Source organism: Aptenodytes patagonicus, chromosome 2, assembly GCF_965638725.1.
Source record: "Aptenodytes patagonicus chromosome 2, bAptPat1.pri.cur, whole genome shotgun sequence".
In the NCBI taxonomy this organism is placed as follows: Eukaryota; Metazoa; Chordata; class Aves; order Sphenisciformes; family Spheniscidae; genus Aptenodytes; species Aptenodytes patagonicus.
Window position 1 is genome coordinate 168,620,642 of NC_134950.1, and position 23,930 is coordinate 168,644,571.

Sequence of the window (23,930 nt, forward strand, 5' to 3'; positions counted from 1 at the left end):
CTGGCCTCTGACTGATGGCCTTTTGGCAAATTCAGTATAATGGACAGCAAAGGTCTAATTCTGTCATCTCATTTTTTTTTCCTGATTCATCTGTAGAGAGATTTGGAAATGACAGCCTCTCTCCATACCTTCACTTTGAAAGACATTGACTAATCCTTTGTAGCATTATCTAACTTCATTAGGACAGAAGCAATCAAGTCGAATTCATTGGATGTATGTCATTTACTGTTAATATCCAGGTCCTAATGGTTCAGACTGAAGCAATACCCAGCTATCACCGCTCCCCACCTTTTCCAGTTCTGGCACAGACACACAACTCTACACAACTGCACAAAGCAAAGGGAAGAGCTCCCCGTGAAATACCATGAGAATGAGCCCCTGCAGGTATTGAAGCAAGTGGTTAAACAGACTACTGCAGGTAGCTCCACTCATGCCACCTGCAAGCTTGCAGGGTCCTCACGTGGAGCCCTCCAAACACATTTGAGTCCCTGTTGGCTCAGCGTTGACTCAAGGAGTAAAGTATAGCCGTGTCCTGGGATAGGCAAATGAAATTTGTAAGTAGGACATGGATAGGGGCTCCAGGGAGCTGGCATTGTGCTGCCTTTCTTTTTGGTTTGTTAAACATACGGATGAGACTCCTTCCACTGAACCGTGGGCACCTAACATTAAGCATCTAATCTAAACTCCTTGTCTAATTTCTCCCTCCAGCACTTTAAGGACATGGGTTATCCCACGACATTCCTTAGGAAGGGATGAGATGACCTTTCGATGTCTGATATGGCCTCTACAGGGAACCTGATAGGCTACTTTAGACTAGACTCCCTACATTTCCATAGCAAAAGTTAGGTGAGATGAATCCCAACCTTTTGCTCATGCAAAAGAGATCTGTAATGAGTAGATGAAAACAAACAAAAATGCAGAATCATATTTATTTTCCCCCTCCAAAAATGATTCTCATTTACTTGAAAATCGTCTTAATCTCTCTTTCTTGAGCCAGCATTCTTTTGCTCAATTTGTTTTCTCCTTTATTCTATATTGCTTTTGAAACTGGAACGAAAACTGAATAAAATGAGGAGAGGGATGAGCAGATGGCAGCAGATAAGCAGAAAACATTGTCACTACCATCGAGAACCCAAAAATTAACCAGACCCACTATTTATTTACTACAATGCTCATTTAAAAGGAAACAAGCAGTTGAGTGCATCTGTTATGGAGGTTTGTTCACTGAGGGCCCTTGACCTGTTCACGTGCTCAGTCCAAATGTGCCTTCATATCACAAAGGCAGAATTGCCAGGAAACCTCCTCATTTATGTGGAATTGTGCCAATTATTTGCACAGCCCACCTTGAAGTCACAGAAAAGGGGACAAGTCAGGCAACGCTCCTGCTCCCTGTGCCCGTCAGGGCAGCCTCCAGCCCTGTTTGATGTTCATTTTTCTCATTTGTCATGGACAACAGAAGGTCCAAGGCAGAAAACAGTGCTGGATGACCCCATTTCCACAGATCAGTATCGATTTTACATTCGCATTTCAGAGTGCACCTTTCATGTTAGCCAGCTCCAGCAATGTGCATGGGTGTAAATAAAGAAACAGGTGGTTTTCCAGATATACAGCTTATTTAAAGCTTGGTTTTTGCTTTAGACCTTTGAGATTTGTTTGCAACTGAGGTGTCACAATGCATGTGCCCCACTCCTCTGCAGGATTGGTGCTGAGAAGGTTTTGTGAGCAGCAGCTGAACCTCTCCACCATCCTACAGAGAACCCCAAGCCATGTACGTCCAGTGATACCAGTGCACACTGCGTTGAGGTCCTTAGGTTGAAAGCCCACTGCCAGCCCAAGGCTTGTGGAGTTGCTGTACCTCCACTTATCCAGAAATGTGCATCTTTTTCCTGTAAATATTTCCTGGTATAGTATGATTGCAATATCAAAAGATCTAATGAGAAATTTGTCCTAGAGTTTGACAGATCTGCTTTTAGTGTGAGAAAACAAACAGAGTTTACAAAAGGTGCCTAATTAAGGGGAACATGTGATGCTAAGAATGGAGGAATTATCTGTATTTATTAAGGATCGAGATCTTCACACTTAGAAATGTAATGCGCAGGAAGGGAAAAGGAGGATAATGGAAAATGGAGGATTTCTCAAAATCCAGGGTGCAGTAAGCTTTGGGCACCGGACATGTGGCAATGGTAACTGCAAACCAAGTGATGTGAAAAAGAACAAATGAAGAAACTGAAGGCTGTGGCTGACATGTGACATACTGATACCAGGCCATAGTTTGTACAACGGCATGAAATTATGGAATAGCATGAAACACTAAGAAGAAATTGTACTGAAAGAATGATCTTGAGAAATCATGACTGAGGCAGATAAAGCAGGTTTGGAAAATATCTTGTCCTGACTTACCCGACAAGTTTCTCCCAGATCTAACCACTTCAGCATCCAGTTAAGTGCAAGCTATAGCTGTCTGAAAGTCTCAGGTGTTTCCCAGTAACAGTAGGACAGATCAATAATAAAAATGGAACCAGAGACGTTCCAGTGGGCTCAGCAGCATCTCAAGAAGAATAAATGATAAGAACCTCTATTGCTTTAATAGCTTCTGCTTGAAAAAAATCGATTTCTGACCATGGAATATGATGACAGAGAAGCAGGACAGATTGCTACTCAGAGCAGACCTTCCCCTCTTCTTTCGAAGCTATTACAGTAAAGGGCAAGAGAAGCAAGAGGGAGGCAAAAGCAAATACCCCTTAGCTATGGCTGACCTTCTATCTCTTTGTATGAATTCAGGCTCCCAGTAAAAGCCAATAAGAGGTTTTCTTCCACTAAGATCAAAGAGCTAAAACCTCACCTATGACACAAACTTTCAGACATGTTTCTGAATCTGAAGTGAGTATTTGAAACAGATGAGAGGCAAAAAGAAATTAAGAAAGAGAAAAACCTTAAGAGCTAGACATAGGCAACAAATTGCTTGGAATACAGTTATCTCTGCATTTATTCAGTTCACCTGTTCAGTGTTTAACTCCTACCCAGATCAAACACCTTTTATAAAGAAAGTGTTCTGGTTTTATCTTGGTTCCATTAACTCCTCAATTCTCTTCCGATATGTCGTGAATAATCATGTCATTCCTCTACCAGGCCCTTTACTGGTTGGTATAACCCAATCTGCAAAGTCATTTTGATTCATACCTCTTCCACATCATTCCCAAGTACATTTATAAATCAGGAAGTTGAATTAGAAGTTTTTCATGTGTTTGTTCCTGTTCCAGAAAGCCTATCCCAATTAATAACTTGTGTGTGAAGTGTTTTGCTATGGAACAACGTCTCTCAGTTTTTCCCAAGGACCAGTGGTGAAAATAAATATTCACTGCAAAGCAGAGTTAGACCCCTTGTATAGGGCTGTGAGGATCTTGGAGGCAGAGGAAGAAGACTTGGAGACAACCCTCTGGGCTGTGTGTGTGGGCAGCGGGAGGGACCAAGATCAAGGCGAGAAGACCTCATGGAAGGTGCAGCTGAGCAGGTCCGTCAGGTGATAGTGGGAGGTTCATGTCCAAAGGAGAATAGGGCCACTGTCATTGGAACAATGTATGAATAAAGGTATGGACAGACACTGTACAAGTAGAGTAGATAGATTAATGCTCTTCCGTCTAGAAAAATGTGGATTGAAAGGGTGTAAGTCAGAGGTAAATAGAGTCATGAATGTTTTGGGGAAAGTAGGTGGGGAAGGATTGTTTCATGGTGTATTAGAGAAGGCGTACTAAATGAAATTGTCCATCAGCAGGTCTAAAATAAGCATAGGGAGGTATGTTTTCACACAACATATAAAGAAATGATAAGGGTGATTGACCTGGAAGGTGCCAGTGAAAGCCAAAAATATAAAGAGCTATCAGAGTTATTAGAAAGAGGTAAGAAAAAATCAGAGTATAGGAATAAGATAAATTCAGTGGTTAGGTGTGTGGAACACTAGCTCATATGCAACTTCCATTTGAGGGAGCTGAGGAGATACTTCCACCATCACCAAGATATGCAAGATGCAAAGCCATAAAGTCACTTAGCTGCTTAACTTGCCCTGCTTCCTAGGAAGCTTCAACAGCTCTTCACCCAATTCGGGGAAAAAAAAAGGTGGGGGGTAAAGACAAAAAAGTCCTTCTTGTCTCCTGATCAGTATCAGTAATGTCAATTCATTGTTATTTGTAGATCCAACTAAAAAAAGATAAAAGTGGTGTGGGAAAGGAAGAGGAGAGGAGAATGCCTTTATCCTCAGAAGAAATTGAATTAAAACAATGAGTAAAATCTGAGTATCTAAAAACTGAAGTAAACCCACGAATACTTGGACTTTTCCATCGTGAGTTTACAGGTGTTGTTTTTTTAAATTTTACTGGGTTTTTTTAATGCTAAAAAGAAACATGCGGGGGGGGTTTAACCAAAACTTGTCGCAGAATTTAGCCAGTCCTGCTTGTTTTCATTCAGAGGGATTTCCTTCCCTCTGTCTTTGCTACCCAGAGCAGAGAGTTTCTGAATCACCCTGCCAATGAGAAAAAGCCACTTAGGATAGGTGTGAGCCATGTACCAGATTTTGTACAACTACATGAGCTAATCAGAAGGAAAAAGAGGAGCATTCAGCTAATTGCTTACAACCACCAACTCCATTTTCATAATAGGCATGCCATCAAACCGTGCAGATTAGGAAATTAGAGAGGGCTTTGTGAACTCTAAAGAAGCATTTGCTTAAACCAGGAGCAGCTGCTGGGCCAGATGGCGAAGTCCTGTCCTACAGCAGACATGACACTAAAAAGATGCAGAAGTGTACGGAGGAATTGCAATCTCTCCTCGTGCTTCATGTACATGATCATTAATTGCCGTGGCACACTGCAAGCAGATTTTCAAGGAATACAGGCAGAGGTAGCGCATGAGGAAGAGCCATGCTTAATTAGACTTAATTATATTATATATACAGCAGTTTACATTGACTTGGATGGCCCATCCTATCTGCTCAACTTTGCAGTTGGGTAGGGTTTAGCGTGCTGCAGACCGGCTGGTGTTGATCTTGGGAGAGACCCTGCTGATCTCTCTGGGGCTTGACCTGAAGCCACTAACACACTTGCAGTTCTGTGGTCAATATATCTGCAAAGAGGCAGAGCTCATATCTCGGGCTGGACTAAGAAATGTGGGGATCTGATTAAACAATTATGGCCTGTCATGCTATGCGTGAGCCTTTAAGGCACTGTGCAGTAAAATTTACTGAAAACTGGTTATTCAGGCCTGCAGCTTCACCCCTTGCCTTTCAATAGTGTTTTATGCCTTGACTGTCATAAACATGGATATAAATGAGCCAAAGGTCTAGCCTCATATTTGCACTTGTAATTCCTTTCTGTAAGCAGTGGCTTTTATACCACAGCGTACTTTTGGAAAGCTGACTGGTTAGTTTCCCTTCCTGGTTCTCCGGCAGCAACTATAGTTCCTTTAGCTTGTATAAGGATTACCTCTGCACATTATATTTGTCAGGTCTAGGGAACTAACTTTTTTTTCCCTTTCATTTCTGCACTGTTATTTTGCTCCCTTTGTACATTCATCCCCTCCTACCTGGCAGGGAGCCTTATGAAAAGGTCATCACCTTGTTCCCTTTAAAACCTCATCTTTAAACTCCTTTGTCCTGATATCTGCAAAGAGAGAAGACAGCAGTGAAAGAGCTGGGGTGCTGAGATCCCTCTAATTGTCTCCCTGTGGTGCTTTGCTCAGGACTCAGATACACAATCGAGTTATTGTATCTTAGCAATTATTGTGCGTCTGCCAAGCCAGGGTAGCTCCCAACATGCATGATTTACACCTTTGGCAGCCGTGGAGAGATTTCACTTAATTTACAGTACAATGAAAACGGTTTAGCCTAGTTGCCTTACCTCCTTTTTGCCACACGCAGAGTCTCTGTGGATGAGCTGGAGAGCAGTCTATCACTGCAGCATCAGTAGCAGCATCGCATAAAGAGTATCCCAGCCTCATGGGAGCATATGCCTGGTGCTTCTGCAGCGACTGTGCACCCCTGAAATGGGAACTAGGGGTTTTGTCCTGTGCTTGTGACAGCACCCAGAAGAGGACTTCTCTTACACGCAAGGGTCCCATTCACAAGTGCACTTCTGAAGTAACGAGACCTTCTTGCACTTTCTAATTTCCTTTGCATTTTCTAACCATGGCCAAACTGAAACACAGGAGGCTCCATCTGAACATAAGGAAACACTTTTTTACTGTGAGGGTGACCAAGCACTGGAGCAGGTTGCCCAGAAAGGTTGTGGAGTCTCCATCCTTGGAGGTTTCCAAGGATATCCAAAAGCCATCTGGACATGCTCCTGAGCAACCAGCTCTAGGTGGCTCTGCTTGAGCACGGGGGTTGGATCAGATGACCTCCAGATTTCCCTTCCAACCTCAACCATTCTGTGATTCTGTGAAAGCAGGAAGCTGAGTTCTGGTAAGACATGTTATGAGGTTATTGTTACTGTGGATGAGAGTCAGTTGTGGCTTTTTCAAATGAAGCTTTTTTTATTATTTTTTTTTAAATGGAAAACCTCATCTCATCAAAATGGTTGTGGCTTTTAGGAGTAGATGCACCGGTTTGACAGTTGTAACATTTCTGATCAAAATGAAATGCAAACCCCACAAAAGACAGATTATTTCATGACTGGGATAGGGAAAAAGCTGTTAACCAATACCACCCTACCGAGGGGACTCTGTTCACACTACGGACTTGAACCTCCTTTTTCCACAACGTAGAGGAGAGCCTGGGGCACAAACCTACTGGCAGTGGGATGCTTTCCAGCTCTCACTGTGAATCTCCTCCACCTGTGCACGGCTAATTATGTGTTACTGAGTTGTAAACCGCTGGTCTTCTTTCTCATTAATTCTCCAGGACTACAGTTTGAAAAGATTTAGCTTCAGTCTCATAGGAAATGGGAAAGTTTCGGAAACCTTGTGAACTTTCAAAGGCTGGAGATACCATTTCCAAGTCCCGAAGTTCTGCCTTTTCTGGTAGTGCCACTTATGTTTTGCGGCTTCAATGCACTTCTTTAGTGCATCATTCTGGGGAGAATTTGTGTTACAGAAGAAACACAAGTTAACGGGAAACAGTTCTGGAAAACAGCATATAAAACTTCTGGTGCTTTGAACACTTTGTCTTCCCATTGACAGAAGAACAGCCTTTATTACCGCAGTCCTACTATTGGTGGGGAAACGGAGATCCAGGGAGATCACAAGAACTGGCTGCAGTTTCACTGGAGTCTGTGGCAGAGCTGGGATTTGACCTTGTAACATAAAAATCTCAGTTTAATGCTTCAGTCTAAAGCTTGCTGCCTGTAAATCTCAGGGTAAGAACTAAGCTTGTGAGGCACTGTCCTGGTTTCGGCAGGGATAGAGTTAATTTCCTTCCTAGGAGCTGGTACAGTGCTGTGTTTTGGATTTAGGATGAGAACAAAGTTGATAACGCACCGATGTTTTAGTTGTTGCTGAGCAGTGCTTACACTAGCCAAGGACTTTTCAGCTTCCCATGCTCTACCGACTGAGCAGGCTGGAGGTGCACAAGAAGCTGGGAGGGGGCACGGCCAGGACAGCTGACCCCAACTGGCCAAAGGGACATTCTATACCATGGGACGTCATGCTCAGTACATCAACTGGGGAAAGCTGGCCGGGGGGGCCGCTGCTCGGGGACTGGCTGGGCATCGGTCGGTGGGTGGTGAGCAATTGTACTGTGCATCACTTGTTTTGTGTATTATTATTATTATTATATTATTATTATTATTATCATTTTATTTCAAGTATTAAACTGTTTTTATCTCAACCCACGAGTTTTTCTCACTTGTGCTCTTCCAATTCTCTCCCCCATCCCACCGGGTGGGGGGGAGTGAGCGAGCGGCTGCGTGGTGCTCAGTTGCCAACTGAGGTTAAACCACGACAGGCACTTTTCCAGATTTTGTGGTCGTTTTCAGTATAGAAAGTAATCTGGTAAGTAGTACTAATTAGAAATGTTGTTTGCTCTGAGGGGAGACACCATCCATCACTTGAGCCAAAATTGTGGTGTGGTAACATCTGTGTCTTCTAACCTCGTACTTTTTGCACCTCCCAGACGTCTAGTACAGAACATGAGAGTTATTAGAAAGGTTTGTTGTATCACGCCGTGTGATACCATGTTTTGATTTGCGCATCGAAAAGTGACATGGGCAGCAAAGGGTGGTAGAAAAACTTCTCTGTGAAGCGAGTTTCCCTAAAATTAGGAACATTTTTATTATTATTTTTTAATCCCAGTGATGCTGTATCATTGTGCTTCCCTCTACCTTAGTTTCCGCATCTGCTAAAGCCTTAAGACAACTTTTGAAAGTATCCTTGAGAGCAGTGAGAAGAATTACAAAAAGAATCAAACAATTGTAAGGAAGTGCACTTAAAAAGAGTAAATAGGAGAAATATGAGAAAATTAAGCTGAAAGAAGCACCCCTTAGTTCACTGGGAATAAGAAGCAAAGAATCAAAACCACTGTGAAAGCTAAAGGCATTCCCAAACGGAGAGGAGGAGTTTTGAGCAGGAAATAGGAAGCAGAAAAGTTCAGATAATGGGAACCATTGTAATGAAGAAGAAATAACATAAATTACATAACACCTCAACAAAAAAAAGTACTGAACAGTCATGTCCTTCATTTGTTTGCACAAGATCTCTCATGATCCTGATATGAACCCTGGTAAAAAGAATTGCAAACAATGACCGTGCAGAAAAAGCCTGGGGAACAGCAACCCACCAAACTGTGCTAAGGTTAACTTCTTTTGGAGAAGCTGTTAAAGTGAACAAAGGCACCAGAGCCTTCATGGGGTTTAGATCTGTTGTAAAGGCAAATTACAGGGGCAAGTTTTAGTGTCAAAATACACCTCTCACGGGGATTCAAGACGTGAATTAAGCCAGGGGATAGGCTGCTGCTGATTTCAGTGTAAGACAGGTCTATGGTTAGGAAGATGTTCAGATGACTCAATTGTCAGAAATTCCTGGAGGTGATGCTTGAATGTTTTCATGACTCATAGCTGCATAATTGATTTGCTCCTGTTTGCAGTGTTATTATTCCTGTGCGCAAAGAACCCCATTGTTGGAAATGTTTGCAAAGCTCTTGAATTCCACTGATGTAATTCTTCATCTAAGAAGCGAGTTTTGACTACTGTTTGTTCATTCTGGTTTATTGTACCAGCTTTCCAGTCGGGGATGGCAGGCAGTTTTGTGTGATAAATGACACCAAAGGCGTGCCACAGTGATGTGATCCGCATGAGACGGACAGGGTGGGGACCGCTGGTCAGAGTGGGTGCTGGGGGAATTTGCAACGTGCTGTTGGATTTATTGCTTCTTTCTTATTTCTGTCTGACAAACATCTATCTTGGCCTTTTAGACTACGAGCCTTTTAGGCTAAGGCCTATCCTGGTCAGATTGTTGGTCTCTCCTTCTTTTGCTTGATTAACGTCTGTACAGCCCCTAGCCAATGTGGGTTTGAGGTCCAGCTGGGACAGGAAGCAGAGGTGTCTTACAAAGTGAGAAATGCTTTGCACCGGACAGCCCCGTTACAGTCCCGGATGGACCAGGAAGTGCAGAGTACCAGAGAGGCATGCAAACTTCACAGTTTTGTCAGTTTTGGCTGAAGGAGAGAGACGTCCTTATGTTAATTAAGGCTCTTTTTAGCCAGCTGGAGGCCCTAGGCACTCAACTTGCTTAAGAGTCCAGGAAATCTTCCTGCCTTTGAGTATACATGTTAAAACAGGCAATACAGGTTGTCAATATATGTTTTTTCTCCCCTCATAGCCAAATTTTGAAGTGTTTCGTTCTCAAACAAGAGTGCAGTAGATTTCCCAGGAATCACATTTGATCAGGGCTCATCTTGTAGGCAAGGTCTGTGTTTTGAGGACTGCATTCAGTTCCCAGACCTCCGACCTTACCTGCATAAAGTGAAATGACCACTTTATCTATCCCTGTCTTGGCTTCTCGCAAGCGAAGTGAAAGACGTAAATACTTCACTGCTCTGTTTAGATGAAAAAATTTCTAGGAACAAAGGCAATATGACAATAACACTCTCAAACAATATTGGTGCAGTGCCAACAACCAAAGGTCCGGGTACAACTGGCATTATGGTACCATTAGAAGAGATGTTTTGTGGGCACCTCAGTATTAAAATGTACTTGTTTTTGAGGCCTGAAATTTACGACCCTGAACTTTCCCTCCCATTTATGTGTTCTGTGTAATATGAACACTTTGTAACAGAGAAAAAGTATGAGAATTTTACTCATTTTAAGTGTTACAAGAAATGTGCTCTGGCATTTGAATCAATAAAGGCAGACGTTTAACAGCAGTTTGAACGTTTCTTTTGAAATCATCCTTTTCTCTTTTCTTCCAGGGAACGTGACCAGGAATTGCACAAGCCAGGGCTGGACAGATGTGTACCCTGCGCCGTATGCCGTAGCTTGTGGATATGATTCCAACAGCACTCCAGGGGAAGAGGTTTGTAAAGCTGGATGGGTAGACATCAAGATGTACCAGGGATCGATATCAAAATCACGTGATCTTCCCATGCCCAATTTTTTCCATTCCCACCCTGATTCCTCAAGAAGGAAGGATCCTCTTGAGGATCCCTGGAAGCAGAGATCAAACGTCTGGTCAAAGAGACGATCCTCCCTTTGATTTCCAGGGGGCTGGTAGGAAATCAGCACCTGAGAAGATCAGACCAGTGTCTCTGTGATGCCCACACATAACTTCAGGTGCTTCATTTTCCATGTTCAACTTTGAAACAAGCCCTCTACATTTATATTGATCCTTAAGTAGATATGGTGATTCCATTATTTCTAGGCCAACATAAGTATTGAAGGATCAAAAGGGATAAAAGGAGTAACTCGCCATCAGTGCTGCTCTGCTGATCTCAACCAGCTTAAGATCTAGAAAACTGTAGGGAACACACTAATTTTCATGCAATGTTACTGGATTTTGTAAGGAAATCCGCAAGCTCTCTGGGATACTGCCTGTATGTAAATTAGTAATCACTGACCTAGGTATAATTAGCTTTATAGAGTATTGTCATTACACAGGAAGGAGTTTGTTATTGGTTTGCTGCATGCTGAGACATGAAGGGTAAAGTCTAAAGAGGATAACAAATGTTGTTAAAAGCAAGATTCGTCTCACCTAACTAAAGACTCACCTAACTAAAAGTTCAACATCTAATCTAAACTAGTCACCTATAGCTGTCCCATAGTCAACAAGAAAAAGCTTATGCCAGAAAAGATTTCTATTTCACTGCAGCCGTATGTTTATATTAAACCTATGCCCATGCTTTTTTTCTGCTGTATGATATATGTCAGTGTTTGTGAATGTTGGACATAGGAATCTCAGTCATGAATAAATATATATGGTGAGAAGTCTTTGTGTATGGTCACACACTACCAAGGCACTCAAAGAGTTAACGGAGAATCTGAACAGAACTGAGCCAGCCTTAATAGTGAAAGAATGCAGAAAATAGCAAAGGGACAGTTGCACAAAGAATTTCAGGGCTCTACTGAAGAAAGCCTTAGTCTGCCTTCGAGGTCAGCCACGACTTCACGTCCTCAAGTGTCCCGTTTCTCAGATCAAGCTGCGTGGCACCAGTTGCGCATTGCAAAAGCCATTGTTACGGGTCTGCTCTGGGAAGGTCCTCCATCGAGAGCTCTGGTTTATGTTCCAGCTGCAAAGGGGATTTGGGAATTCCTGGGACATGCTTTGGCGACCCAATGGATTGCAGCGTTGCCAGAGTGCCACGTTACCAAGAGAACACGTATTGTGTTCTTTTAATTCTTTCTTAATTATTTTCTCTCGATTTCCGCAGTTTTGTCATGCTGTTTAAGTCTAATTTGTGTGAAAGGTGGTTGAGGGGGGTGAACATGCAGTACTAGCCTGTGAAGAAGAATAGATTTTTGTTGTTGTTGAACTGGCTGTCAATTTGGGGAGGAAGAAGTAAAGGGAATAGAAACAAAGGAGAACAGCAGGCTGTATGTGACATGAGGTCCAGAACAGACTGATAACCTTCCATGCTTTAAACGCTTCATGCACTTTTAACGCCTACTGGTCTCAAGTCAGAAACAACAAGAAAAATATGAAAAATAAATATGGGCTGTGTGTAAGATTTTAGTTGTGAATTCTGGCAGTCCCTAAGAAGCAGATGATGCAGGCACCAAAGTAGTGCACTTATGACCTTTGCAGTGATAATTACCCCTTCTCCAACCTGACCTTTAAAAACCACGTATTAGCAAATGGGGGGGTTGTTTTGCTGTCCCGTTGTCAGACGTGATGCACAACTTCTCCCTTGTGTGCCTCCATCTGGTCAGAAAGGGGCCACCCCAGGTGTCCCCATAGGCTCTATCTGAAGATGGTGAAGAAAACAGACACCTGCAGAGGTCAGTTCACCCCACATTTTTCTCCAAAGGGACCTCTTTGCATTTACTCTAGAGGGAGCCCAGATGACTTTAGGCTAGGTGACACGAATCCAAAACACATTTGGGTGCAGGGCTACTGAAAGACTTGATATCAGTATTTCTGTTCTTTTTCTCTTACAAATGTAAATGTTTCACATTCTAACCTCAGTTACCAAGGGACAAATGTAGAGGTTACTGAACAGAAACCAAGGAAGGTAATTCTCAGTTAATCTCAGTTTAGCATCTACTTTAATTGTTCTTATCACGTTCCTGTGAAATTAAGCAGAGGCTTTTAGAAGTCAGAGAGAGAATGATGAAATTGCCTAATTTCATTCTGTAAATCAGTCTAGGTCTACAGCTAGAACCCAGGCATCCTGGCATGCATTTCCTTCACTTCTCCAAATTCCTCTTTTTTCTAATAAGAATATTTTAGTAATCTGAGCTCTGAGTGAAATTCCAGTTCCATTTATGATCTTAGGTCAAATTCTCTGCTTCGATAAATAGGAAGTGATTGTCATTAGCAAGTGCAAATGAAGAGTGAGAAGTCATTATGTGCTGTTTCCAGAACAGGGATGACCCCACATGCTACATTAAAGCTCAATGCAGAGTCATCTCGCTCTACACAAGAAGGATTGGTCATCGTAAAATATAAGGGCAGGGGATTGCTTGTTGAATAACACCAAGATCTTTCTGTGCATTACTTGCTCCTGTGAATAACTCTAAGAAGCAAAAGGCCTATACTTGTATTCACACTGGAGAGTTTCCATCCACCACCCCACTACTGACATCTCCTATGATATCTCTTCATTTCCTTTCCCCCATTTCTCTGCTCTCCTAAATATAGTGTGGGACAACCTCTTCCTCAAACTCAGTCCCCTACCACAAGCTCCCTCCTTCTGCTGGCCAGGTCTTTCCTGGAACACTTCTGCTCTGGTGCCATCAAGAAGGAAACTAGATAATGAGAGAAAGACGAAATCAACATGAAGGAAGTTGACTTGGAAAAGTCTCAGCTGCCTTTGGGAGCCCAAACTCAGACAAGACTGGAAACAAGACTATATTTAGTTAGCTTTGGGTGGAACCTGCAAGACAGTGGGGTAGAAAGGTGGAACCTCTGCTGTTCCTTACTGCAATGCAAGTCCCTCCATGCAGTGCAGATGAGCAAGGTTTAGGTATGACCGTACAATACTGGGTGCCTCCATCACCATTGCAGCCTCCTGGCATCATATGGGCAAGATCAGGTAGATAAATTGGTCTGAAACCCTTGCTATGAATTATGTATTCAAGGTTACTGACCCAAAGCTCTTAGTGATGTGGATTCACTGAATGGGGTGTAAAGACACCATGCTTTTAGCCGTCTCTGAGATCTGTGGTCTAAGAAGCAATATAGGTAAGACCAGTGTAACCTTTGCACTCTCTGAAAGCTCTGTCTTGTTTTAACACCCCTCCAAGCTGGCTTGTGCAAATGCTGGAGGATTACTACTCATCTCAGCCTTACTGGTTCTGTAAAGTACCTAGCACTTGTCAAGGCCTATGAAAATAGCGTATAAAAATGTCAACCCTCACTGTTATTAAAGAGTGTTTTCCCAAACAAGGTTGGGTTTAGATTTTCTGTCTAAACTGCTCTTTGTGGTTTTGGTTGTGTAGGTTTTTTATAGAAAATGGTGACAAGGAGGGTCAATCAAGGGCTGGAAAAATTAGATTTTCCACAAACAGTTAGATTCTCATAAAAACTTGGATTTTTCATTGATAAAACAAATGTCCAAATACCAATGATCTTTTGTCCTTTTTTTAAGCTTCAAATCAAAATACATTGATTTAGAGTGTTGCTAGAGAGCCTTAGAAGGCTGGAGTTTTGTTGCCTTACTTTCCCATTTTATTTAGAGCAGGATTCCCTGTTGGATTTAAGTCCCGTGGTGCCCCATGCTCAGAGATTCCCTCTGTGTGCTGTCAAAGAGAAAAGCCATGAACTAATTTCCAACTTAACATATATTTCTGATTTAACGTATCTGTGATTTCAGTGAGAACATTTTAAGTTTTTACTTGCCGAAACACAATGTCTAGCTTCCACAAAAGCAAACCAATTTCCAGACCAGTTCTGTCCTCAAACTTCCTTAATAACATGAAGCTCATCATACTCACCACCTCAGAGCCGATGTGTCAGTGCGCTGTTTAACTGAACATTAGTCATTCTTGTTCCACAAACTTATAACCATGTGGCTGTCTCTGCAAGTGTCAAATCAGACTCCTTCCTGCATGAACTTTTCCCTTGTGTAACTGTAACCTGGTTTTGGAGTGATCCAAGCTCTACTGCAACCAGACACGTTCTTCTTATTCACACTGGTGGTATTCGAGTCATGTACGCTACTGGATGTGATTTTAAAGGGTGAAGGAGTTGGAGATTTTTTAAGAGAATGGAGTAGGATGATTTCCTTGTCTCACCAAGAAAGTCAGTAAAAGCTCAGTGATGGTGTATTTCGGAATGCATGTTGGCAGCTCTTTGAAAGACCTGTTCTTTTTCTTTCCTTCACATTAGCAAACGGCGTTCTATGGCACAGTCAAGACCGGCTACACCATTGGACATACCTTATCGCTCATTGCTCTCACGGCTGCTATGATCATTTTATGTCTCTTCAGGTAAGACCATGAGCAAAAAAGGCATAGGTAAGGGGGTGACGTAGTGGACGTAGTGGCTGTTTAAGTTATAGGCTATGAGTATTACAGATGGATCCAAAAGACTTTTGTCAAGTCTCGGTTGGACAGGGGAGGAAAGTTCCTCCATATTTCAGTACCACTGTTTTCTGGTATGTGATTTGTGGCCTTTGAGTGAGAGTTATAACCCCAGTTCAATTATTTAGGTGGGATTCATCTCACTAAATGTAGATTGTTTCGTGATGGATCTCTGTATTAGAGGCCATTGTCCCATAATCTTGTTATAGTCCACAGAGACCTAGTCAGTATGGAATATATGGATACTGTGGAATGATGCATTTCTACTAAAGTAGATATTCAAAACAGTACAGGTGAATCACACCCCAAAACTACCTCCCAAAATCTATTTCAGAAGTGCTTCCTGCTATAGCTCTATGGCAAGACAAAGACACCCAGAGCCTTTTTAGACATGCTGGAGTCTCTGAGATGTGCACAAGGGTAGCAGATATGATGCAGGACCTTCGGGAGATCCAGGCCCTTATGGATTGGTGGGCAGATACTCTACAGCATATCAAATGACATTAGATGCCTAGATTGCAGCAAATGAATTAATCCTTAGTGTCTATTGTTTATAATAGATTCAGGCATCTAAATTTTGGTGCCTCCAATGAAGTCTGCATATAAGGTAATCTCCTATTATAATGTTGTTTATGTATAGGGAGAACAGCAAAAAGCAGATGGAAGAACCTTCTAGATGTGATTCCATCTCCTCATGCCACTCTCCAGTGGCTTCCCTGAAATGCGTTATATGGTTGTCCAATTTATGACAGTCTGCTCCAGGCATCACCCCCAAAGAAAGCTGTAGGAAACAGCGTACGTTCTAGGGTAACTCTCACACTTATACCAAGACTGGCCTCACCCTTCAAGATCTTTGCACTTCTCAGCACACACGCTCTCTCCACTCCTCCTACAAGGGAAGAGTGAATCAGACACACATGCAAATTATCTCATCTCAACAAGGTAGAAGGTGCCAGCCAAGCTGGTGAAACTGTCGGGGTTCACGCTCCTCATTTGTGAGAAACAGGGGAATTTGACTTGCCTTCGCCTGCAGTACAAAGGACTCAGCTCAGTCGCATTATCATGGCATCATCAGAGATTAAGAGCATGAACTCTGCCAATGCACAGTGACTCATTAAGAGGTGGTGATTTGATCATGTTGCTGAGTGAGGTCTGCTGTGGTTCTGATGACTGTACAAAGTACCCATTTCCAGAGTATTAGGCCCCTCCATCTAGCTGATGTAAAGTCTCACTTGAAAAAAAAGACCTACTTGATCAGAATTCATCTTCAAAATATTAGTGGGCAAGGGACAGAAAAACCCTGGTGTTGTTCTCAATCATTAATAACTACTCATTTTTAAGTGAAAATATAGTTCATATTGCTCCAGAAAACCTGTAATACGTGTTAATTTTGGCAGCTGCTGCTAAGAATTTATTTCTCTTCCTGAAGAAACATTTCACTTTGAAAAGAACTACTGCAGTACAAACATTCTGTAGAAAACAGACCTTTATCACGAGCACAGTTTGCTCAGTCAAAACCATTTCTTTTCCAGTGGAGAGCAGTGTGATGGACCTGTTTTCTGTCATTCTGTATTTTGACCTTTTTTTCTGAGAATTGGAAAAGCCGCAACACTGCTGCAGATGTATGGATTGCCACATATTTTGTGGATTTAAAAAGGCTTAAGTGAATTTGCAGTGATGTACATCAGAACATAGTCTGGCTCTGTTCTAATGTTTAATTGTAAGTCTATGTCTTGGCAGAAGAAACATGTAAACAGATAAATAATGCTTTTGAGAAGCCGTGCTATTCAGAAATGTTGTTTCATCTCTTCCCAACAGAAAACTACACTGTACTCGAAATTATATTCATATGCACCTCTTCATGTCCTTCATAATGAGAGCCATCGCAGTCTTCATAAAAGATGTCATCCTATTTGAAAGCGGAGAATCTGAACACTGCTTTGTGAGTTCAGTAAGTAGCCGCACACATTGAAGTTTCCAACTTATTCTGTTGCCCCTCTTAAACAATGCACCAAAAATTGCCCTGCAAATGCACGTGAGACAGTACTTTGGGAAGATTTCAATTTTTTTTCTCGTTTGAAAGAAACAAAAACATGACTGCTGCAGTTTAGTTTGCATGGAAAAGGCATAAAATAAATTAGCAGGGTCAAAAGTTTATAGGCATCTGTTCCCTTCTGAGGTCAAACCCACGACTGGGGCTCTACAAGATGGTTAAACATTGAGTGGTTAAACATTGGACCAGGCTGCCCAGGGAAGTGGTGGAGTCACCATCCCTGGAAGTATTTAAAAGACGTGTAGATGAGGCGCTTAGGGACATGGTTTAGTGGACATGGTGGTGTTGGGTTGACAGTTGGACTCGAGGATCTTAGAGGTCTTTTCCAACCTTAATGATTCTATGATTCTATGATAAGATTTTGGGGCTCCCATCAGTCCTGTGTCCATCTCCCAGTCCCATGCTAATTTCTTGGATATTCTGGTCAAAGGAGACTTGCAGTCCTGTGTTTAGGGATTCAGTAAAACCTTTCCCTTCGGTGAGGGTGGGAGTCAGATCCAGATTCATATAACTAACTTCAGGTATCTACGGGGTAAGTACCTATACATGAGCTACATGTGTAAAGTGCAACCATAGTCAGTCGAGCTCTAATTAATAGACTCACTGGAGTCTGGAGAGCTCTTCACCTCGCTTTGAAGAAGGCACCTGCGTTTGGATGGGTCTCTGGGCTCTGCTGATTGCAGTGACCAGATCTCTGCCGGAGTTTAGGCAGGAAATCTATGTGCAGACATCATATTGTCTATTTTTCATCTGGATCTGTATCCCATGCTAGCTGTCTGCAACTGTGAGATTTCCCCACTGGGATGATAAATGAGGGGAATAAAGGAGTTGGGATATCTTTTTCACTTTCAAACTCAGTGTTATCAGCTGGAGCAAACATTAAGGAGGGAGAAGAGCTGTTTATCTAAAGGCCGTATTGACGTAAGAGGACACTAGTCATGAATAAATTTAGGCAGGAAATTGAAATCACCAAAATAAGGAGTTGTGATCAGAAGTCAGGGGAAAAAAAAAAAAAGGAACCCTCCATAATAAATTCATAATGTTAGATGAGCTGCTTGCTGGTAATAGCAGGGGACTGGGCACAGCAGTCCAGCAGATCGCTTCTGGACCTGTTTTTTTATGTCATACAGCACCAGAAAAAGGATTCTCTTTTCTCTTCCATCCACCCAATTCCTTCCTAGCCTCCTGGCTTTTCTGTATCCTTACCCTGAGTCCTGTCCCTGCTGTTATAACAACCTTTCTTCTTGAGCACCTCTCAGTTGATATCGGAGCAGCCCACTCCCAGCTTTTCCCCGAGAACTGTCTGCAGCACGACACATTCCCGCTGCAGTGACCCTCTGGGTTTTTTTGCCCTCTGTGGTTCTCCGGGATCTGTATTCTTTAGCAATGGGGTTTTATTGTGAAGGTCCGTGAATGGTTAGAATGACACATAAACTGGAATAAAAAATTGCCCCGTGTCTGCTGCCACAGATAACTGACAATGCTAATTGGCAGAGGAGCCAAGAACCCAATGAGCCATAGAGTTTGAACGAACCTCTCACCCCTGCGGGAGTTTGCACTGGGTCGTGACTGAGGCACGACTGCAGAAAGGTGTGTGAGAAGTGTTCGCTTCAACCGTCTATCCAGAAACACTTCTGTGTATAAATACAGGACTTTGTCCTGCAGAATCCACAGCTCCTGGAAGCCAGTGCGCTTTCGGGCAGACCCATGGCTACCACCATTGTGTGTGTTTCTCCCCGTCAGAGTATTTTCATGTTAAATGCCAGCTCAGGGTGAATGGCTGGATGATGCACAAGGGTTATAAAAATATGTGGAACAAATCTGTCTCTGCACCCATCTAGACCCAACATTTTGGACAACCTTTTAGGTCATAGGGAAAAAATACCAACATGAAACGCAGTCAAAATGCCTCTCCTAATATTCATCTGTTTGCAGAAATAGTTATAAAATCCATTGTGCTTATGTGGGTTTGGTTGGGTTAGGTTGACTTGAGTTACGTTAAATAATTGGTTTGTTTGTGCATTGAACTTGCAGGCTAAAGTTTTGACTTGGGAGACCTGGGCACTAGTTCATATACCCAGGGCCTAACACACAATTTACTGAAGGTTTTGTGTATAATGGCTAGATATGGCCTTGAGCTCATTCATTCTGAGGAGAGATTTGAACAAACAGTTCAATTTAGTGAATGCTCTCACCACTATGCTGTTTTAGAAGAGGGCAAAGCCAAAGCAATAATAGCGGTTTTTTTAGAAGAGAAACATTTAGTTCCTTAAGGAAAAAAGGATAAAGGCACCCCCCTTCCAGAACAGATTCAGGGCTATAAAATCCAAACGAACAGAGACTGCTCCCAACATTTCTGATGAAGGGACCGAATTCCTGAATTTGGCATTGCCTGTTGCAGTAAGAAGACTTAAAATTGTTTTATGCACCAGCCACACAAAAATATTTTAAGTTCTCCACCAACAAATGTGCCAATGCTCCAATCAAGTAGAAACTCCCCTACATGTAGGTATATATGTAATCGAAAAAAAACTTATTCATAGGCTTTGCTGCAATAGCATTTTTACTTCATTTTACCTAGCGTGGGAAACCTCGGTTACGGTGTTAACTCTATGCCTTTTTAAACTCAGATAGTTTTGGATTACCATTAAGTTCAACATGAACACCCTGAAAAATTAAGTTTGTTGGGCATTTCTGTGGGCCACAGAGCCTGAGAATGCAGCAGTAATGCAGCCAAAATACATGTGATGAGCATCACCGAGCCATCATGTGAGCCAGAACATGCACCATGCACTGGGTGATGTTTACAGAGTGATGTGTGGCACCCGGAGCCTCCTTGAATTCCTTGGTCCTTCTTTCTTGATAAACCCACTCCTGGGGGAAAGAAAAGTTTTGCTGCTTGGGTGACAAATTCAGCCTGTTTCCATGGGGCAGAAACCCTGAGCTGGCAAGCAAGGCTTGTTTTCATAGCTAAATGTAGCAGGCTTAAATGATCATTGATCCCAGGACCTGCGCAAAGTGGCCCAGGCCCCTTCTCCCACACCAAGGAAACTCAGCAGCAGGAGCTTTACAAATGTCCCTCACGCCTTCTCCTCCCCCCAGCTGCCCAGATCAATTAGGCTTGTTCTTAGGCACAATGGGGATCCCTTGGCTCGTGTAGAAGCATGTAGGCTGACCTTCAGAGAAGGCTGGCCCTCCAAAAGCCCACTGTGGGATTTTCCAATGGGAAAGAAAACACTGCAGGGACCTTGAATTTTCTAGAGGGGTAGAAACAGCAGAGGAGTCTGATGGCCACATACACACACAGCATATTTCCCAAGGTACCAACAGTCATTAGTAGACCAAAACCACTTTCTTTCTCTATGTCATGCCTTCAGTCATAAAGTATGTCTGTAATTATGTGTAACTGAATCATCCTGTTGGCTTAAATTGCTTAAAAATAGGCATATACTCAAGTGTGTTAGTCACTCTGGGCTTTAAGCACTCAGATGTAGAGATGATCAGGCTAGGAGGGGTCTGTGAAATCACCCACTCCAACTTCTTCAATAACTATTACTTTTGATTCATTCAGAATACGTTCTGCCTCAGTAATTGGTCATTTCTGATGGAAAACTTGCCGCACGTGGCTTTATTGCATCCAACGGTTACTCATAGTGCAGGAAAAATTGCGTCACTTTCCAGCCTGTATTTGCCTGCATTCTTCTGGGGTTTTTGTCACTGCCAGACTCAAGAGGCCTCCTTACAAGTTTTAGTTTTTTACATTAGTTTTCTTAGGCCTAGTGACCTTCCGTCTTGGCATTCCCATGCTTTGTCTTCCCCTTTCCTTCTCTCCCTGGAGAACACCCTGTGAAACACAGTAGCCAAAACAGCAAACCTGGTAGAAGGATTGAACTGAACACTTCAGTTGTTGTTTCATTTGATTTTTTATGGTTTTATGGATAGGTTTTGATATAGTTTCATTACTGTAATATCTGGATAGCCTAATGATGAACCACTTAAATTTCCAGCCTAGCTGAAGACAAAGAAGCTGACAGTTTGATATAAACAAAGATCAGGTTCTACAGAATTAATTCAGGATGACTTTTTCTGAGCTCTTCAAATTTGCCTTTGCTGAGGATTCAGCCAAGGGAGACTACATCATTTATCTTTTTCCTTTTGCATTCCAGTAAGACAATCAAATTCCAACAAAAATTTCTTCTTTGCAAAGGAGGGTGGGACTTTTAGCAATTGTGAACATATAGAGATATCTCATATTTTCAGTGTGAAAAATTGTTTTTTTTCACATAAGCTTCCTCAGGCCAAATTGATAACAGCTACAGGCCCCTAAATGAACTTTATATATGGAAGTTGAAGACAGACACATTTTCTTTTCCAGCACACCCCCACCTGAAGCTACTCAGATCCGTATTCTCTGCCTCATGTGGGACTGCCCCAATATGCAGGCTATTGGAGAGATGGAAGAGTATAAGCCTTTTTATGCACTTGTGTAAAAATGAAACGAGTATTAGAGACTCAGCCCTTTCACTGGGTTACGTTCTCTGGGAAAGGCATCTACTCCCACCTACACAGAGGAGGGTGAGCTCTTTTTAGCAGCACAGGCGGGCATCTGCTGAACTTTGGATGACTGGCTTGGGGGAAGAGCCTGGCAGAACTCTTTCTGAAGACAATGCGAATCTTTCCCTTGACTTTATTTGGAGTTGGGTCAGTCCCCAAAATGTGTAAATACATCAGCTGACACTTTTTCAGTAGCTGTAGACGTGTAGATGAGGCACTTAGGGACATGGTTTTGCTGTGTTGCAAGCACATAAAATAGAGGTCGTCTCATGTTACTTCCATATTAACAGAGACAGACTTTTAAATGCCTTGCCATTTTCAACTGGCTTTCAGCTGGCATTAAAGGTGAAAGCACAAAGAAAGGCTAAGGTTATCTCATGGGACTTTGGGGTCCGTATGGGTTGAGCTATTGCTAGAGAAATGATACTCTGACCATCGAAATAATACTCTATCCTGGTTCGGTAGTGGCCCAGCCTTGGTGCAAGTGGAAGTGGTGGTGCAGGAAAGAGAGATGGAGATTGAGCCCAATAGCTTCTTCCTAATCCTTCCACAGTCTTGATGGGAGCAGGCAAGACTTAGCTTGCTGCAGTAGTGTGTGTGTGCATGTGTATGGCTGTACAGCACAGCTCATCAGTCTAGAAATAGCATTTCTGCTTTATGAAAGCGGTAACAAATCAACAAGCTCAGACACAAATCCAGGTTATAATGGCTTAATAAATTGCCCAGCGACAGCTGACATAGAGTAAGTATTCCAGTGTGTGCTCTTAGGCAATGATGGACACATGAAAATGCAATGTATTGTGACCTAGAGGAAAGTGGGTTAAGATAAATTGAATTAATTTGCTATTGCCAAGGCTTAAGAGCACTCTTGCATAATGTTTCTGGGGCACCATTGATGCAGAGCAGCATGTTAACAGGGAAAATGTGTGTTTGAGGCCTCTTATCCCTGTGCCTGAGATAGATGGTGACCGTGAATTCAGTTACGTTGATCTATCTGCTGTACTTTTTATAGGGTTGACTTACAGTTGAAGCCACTAAGGGCAGCAGGAGCTGAAGGGTCCATCATCAAAACATAAGATTATTATTCCCATGAAGGTCTTTTCTTTGTTATAAGTCCTGATAGATGAGAAATTGCTGTAACCGAGGCGTTGAACTTGACAACTTAGGCTCTCACAAACTGAAGGCTACATGCCTCAATCAGAAGCCACTTTGTTTCTATCAAGATGGCATTTTAAGAATTTCTTTAGTCAAATTTCTTCATTCATAGATAGTGTTAAGTCCTCAACACCCAAAATTTCCATGCATCTTCCAGGAGAATTTGCAGAGCCACCCACTAATGTAGCAATTTATCATTTAAAATTACTTGCTTGTCAGACTCCATGATAGGGAAGGAAGGAAGGAGTCAAAGGCACCCAGTTGATTCAGGAGGAGATTTCTTGTTTGCATAGACCTCAGTTCCCTTTCATGGTAGAACATAAACCTTGTGGGTCTTTTTTATTGCTAACCTGTTTGAATCTAGTCTACAGCTGCAATTAAAATGAAGGAAGAAATAAAAGTGATGGCTTTTTGCTAGGCAGTCTTGCTGGTTTGTTTTTAATTTGTTTGTTGTTACACAAAAGGTTGAGTGTGCTAAGGGTAAGTTAACACTTTTTCTTTTTCTTTTCTTTCTTTTTTTTTTTTTTGTGGCTCAGCAAATTGATTTAACCTAAGGGCTCATTTTTGGAGGAACAGAATCTCCCAGTAAGAAGCTGTTTAATTTCTGTCAACAATTTCCATTGACATCATGCCGAATTTCTGCAAATTAGGCCTCCAGCACGAAGCCCTGTTGAAGTCGGCAGGGGCTTTGCCATTGGCCTCTGTAGGGTCAAACCATTACCCTGTGTAGCCAAATTGTCTCTGCAGAAGACTAGGCACAGTAGCAGAAGGCTGAGATAACAAATTGATATTCACATTTTCAGTTTACCAAGTCAACTTCTGGAAATGTCTTCTCTGCTGCAGTTTCTCTTGCAGGAGCGTGGATGTGGCATGCTTTTTCGGTCTTCGGTCAAAGCCAACTAAGTAGTGAAAAGATGATATGTAAAAGCCAATAGCCTTGAGTATGGGAATGAGACAAGAAATAGCCTGAGGCTATAAAGACACAAGATTATATCTTAGCCACCTCCTCA

At 42.4% G+C, this 23,930-nt stretch overlaps 1 protein-coding gene across 1 annotated transcript in view; it reads left to right on the forward strand.

Annotated features, from left to right (window-relative positions):
• Window positions 1–23,930, forward strand: part of LOC143157247 (vasoactive intestinal polypeptide receptor) — a 122,804-nt gene that overhangs the window by 68,525 nt on the left and 30,349 nt on the right. The window contains exons 4-6 of the mRNA XM_076332035.1: window positions 10,391–10,494; window positions 14,965–15,065; window positions 16,977–17,109. Of these exons, the coding sequence (XP_076188150.1) occupies window positions 10,391–10,494; window positions 14,965–15,065; window positions 16,977–17,109 (338 nt within the window). The remainder of the gene's footprint in view (window positions 1–10,390; window positions 10,495–14,964; window positions 15,066–16,976; window positions 17,110–23,930) is intronic.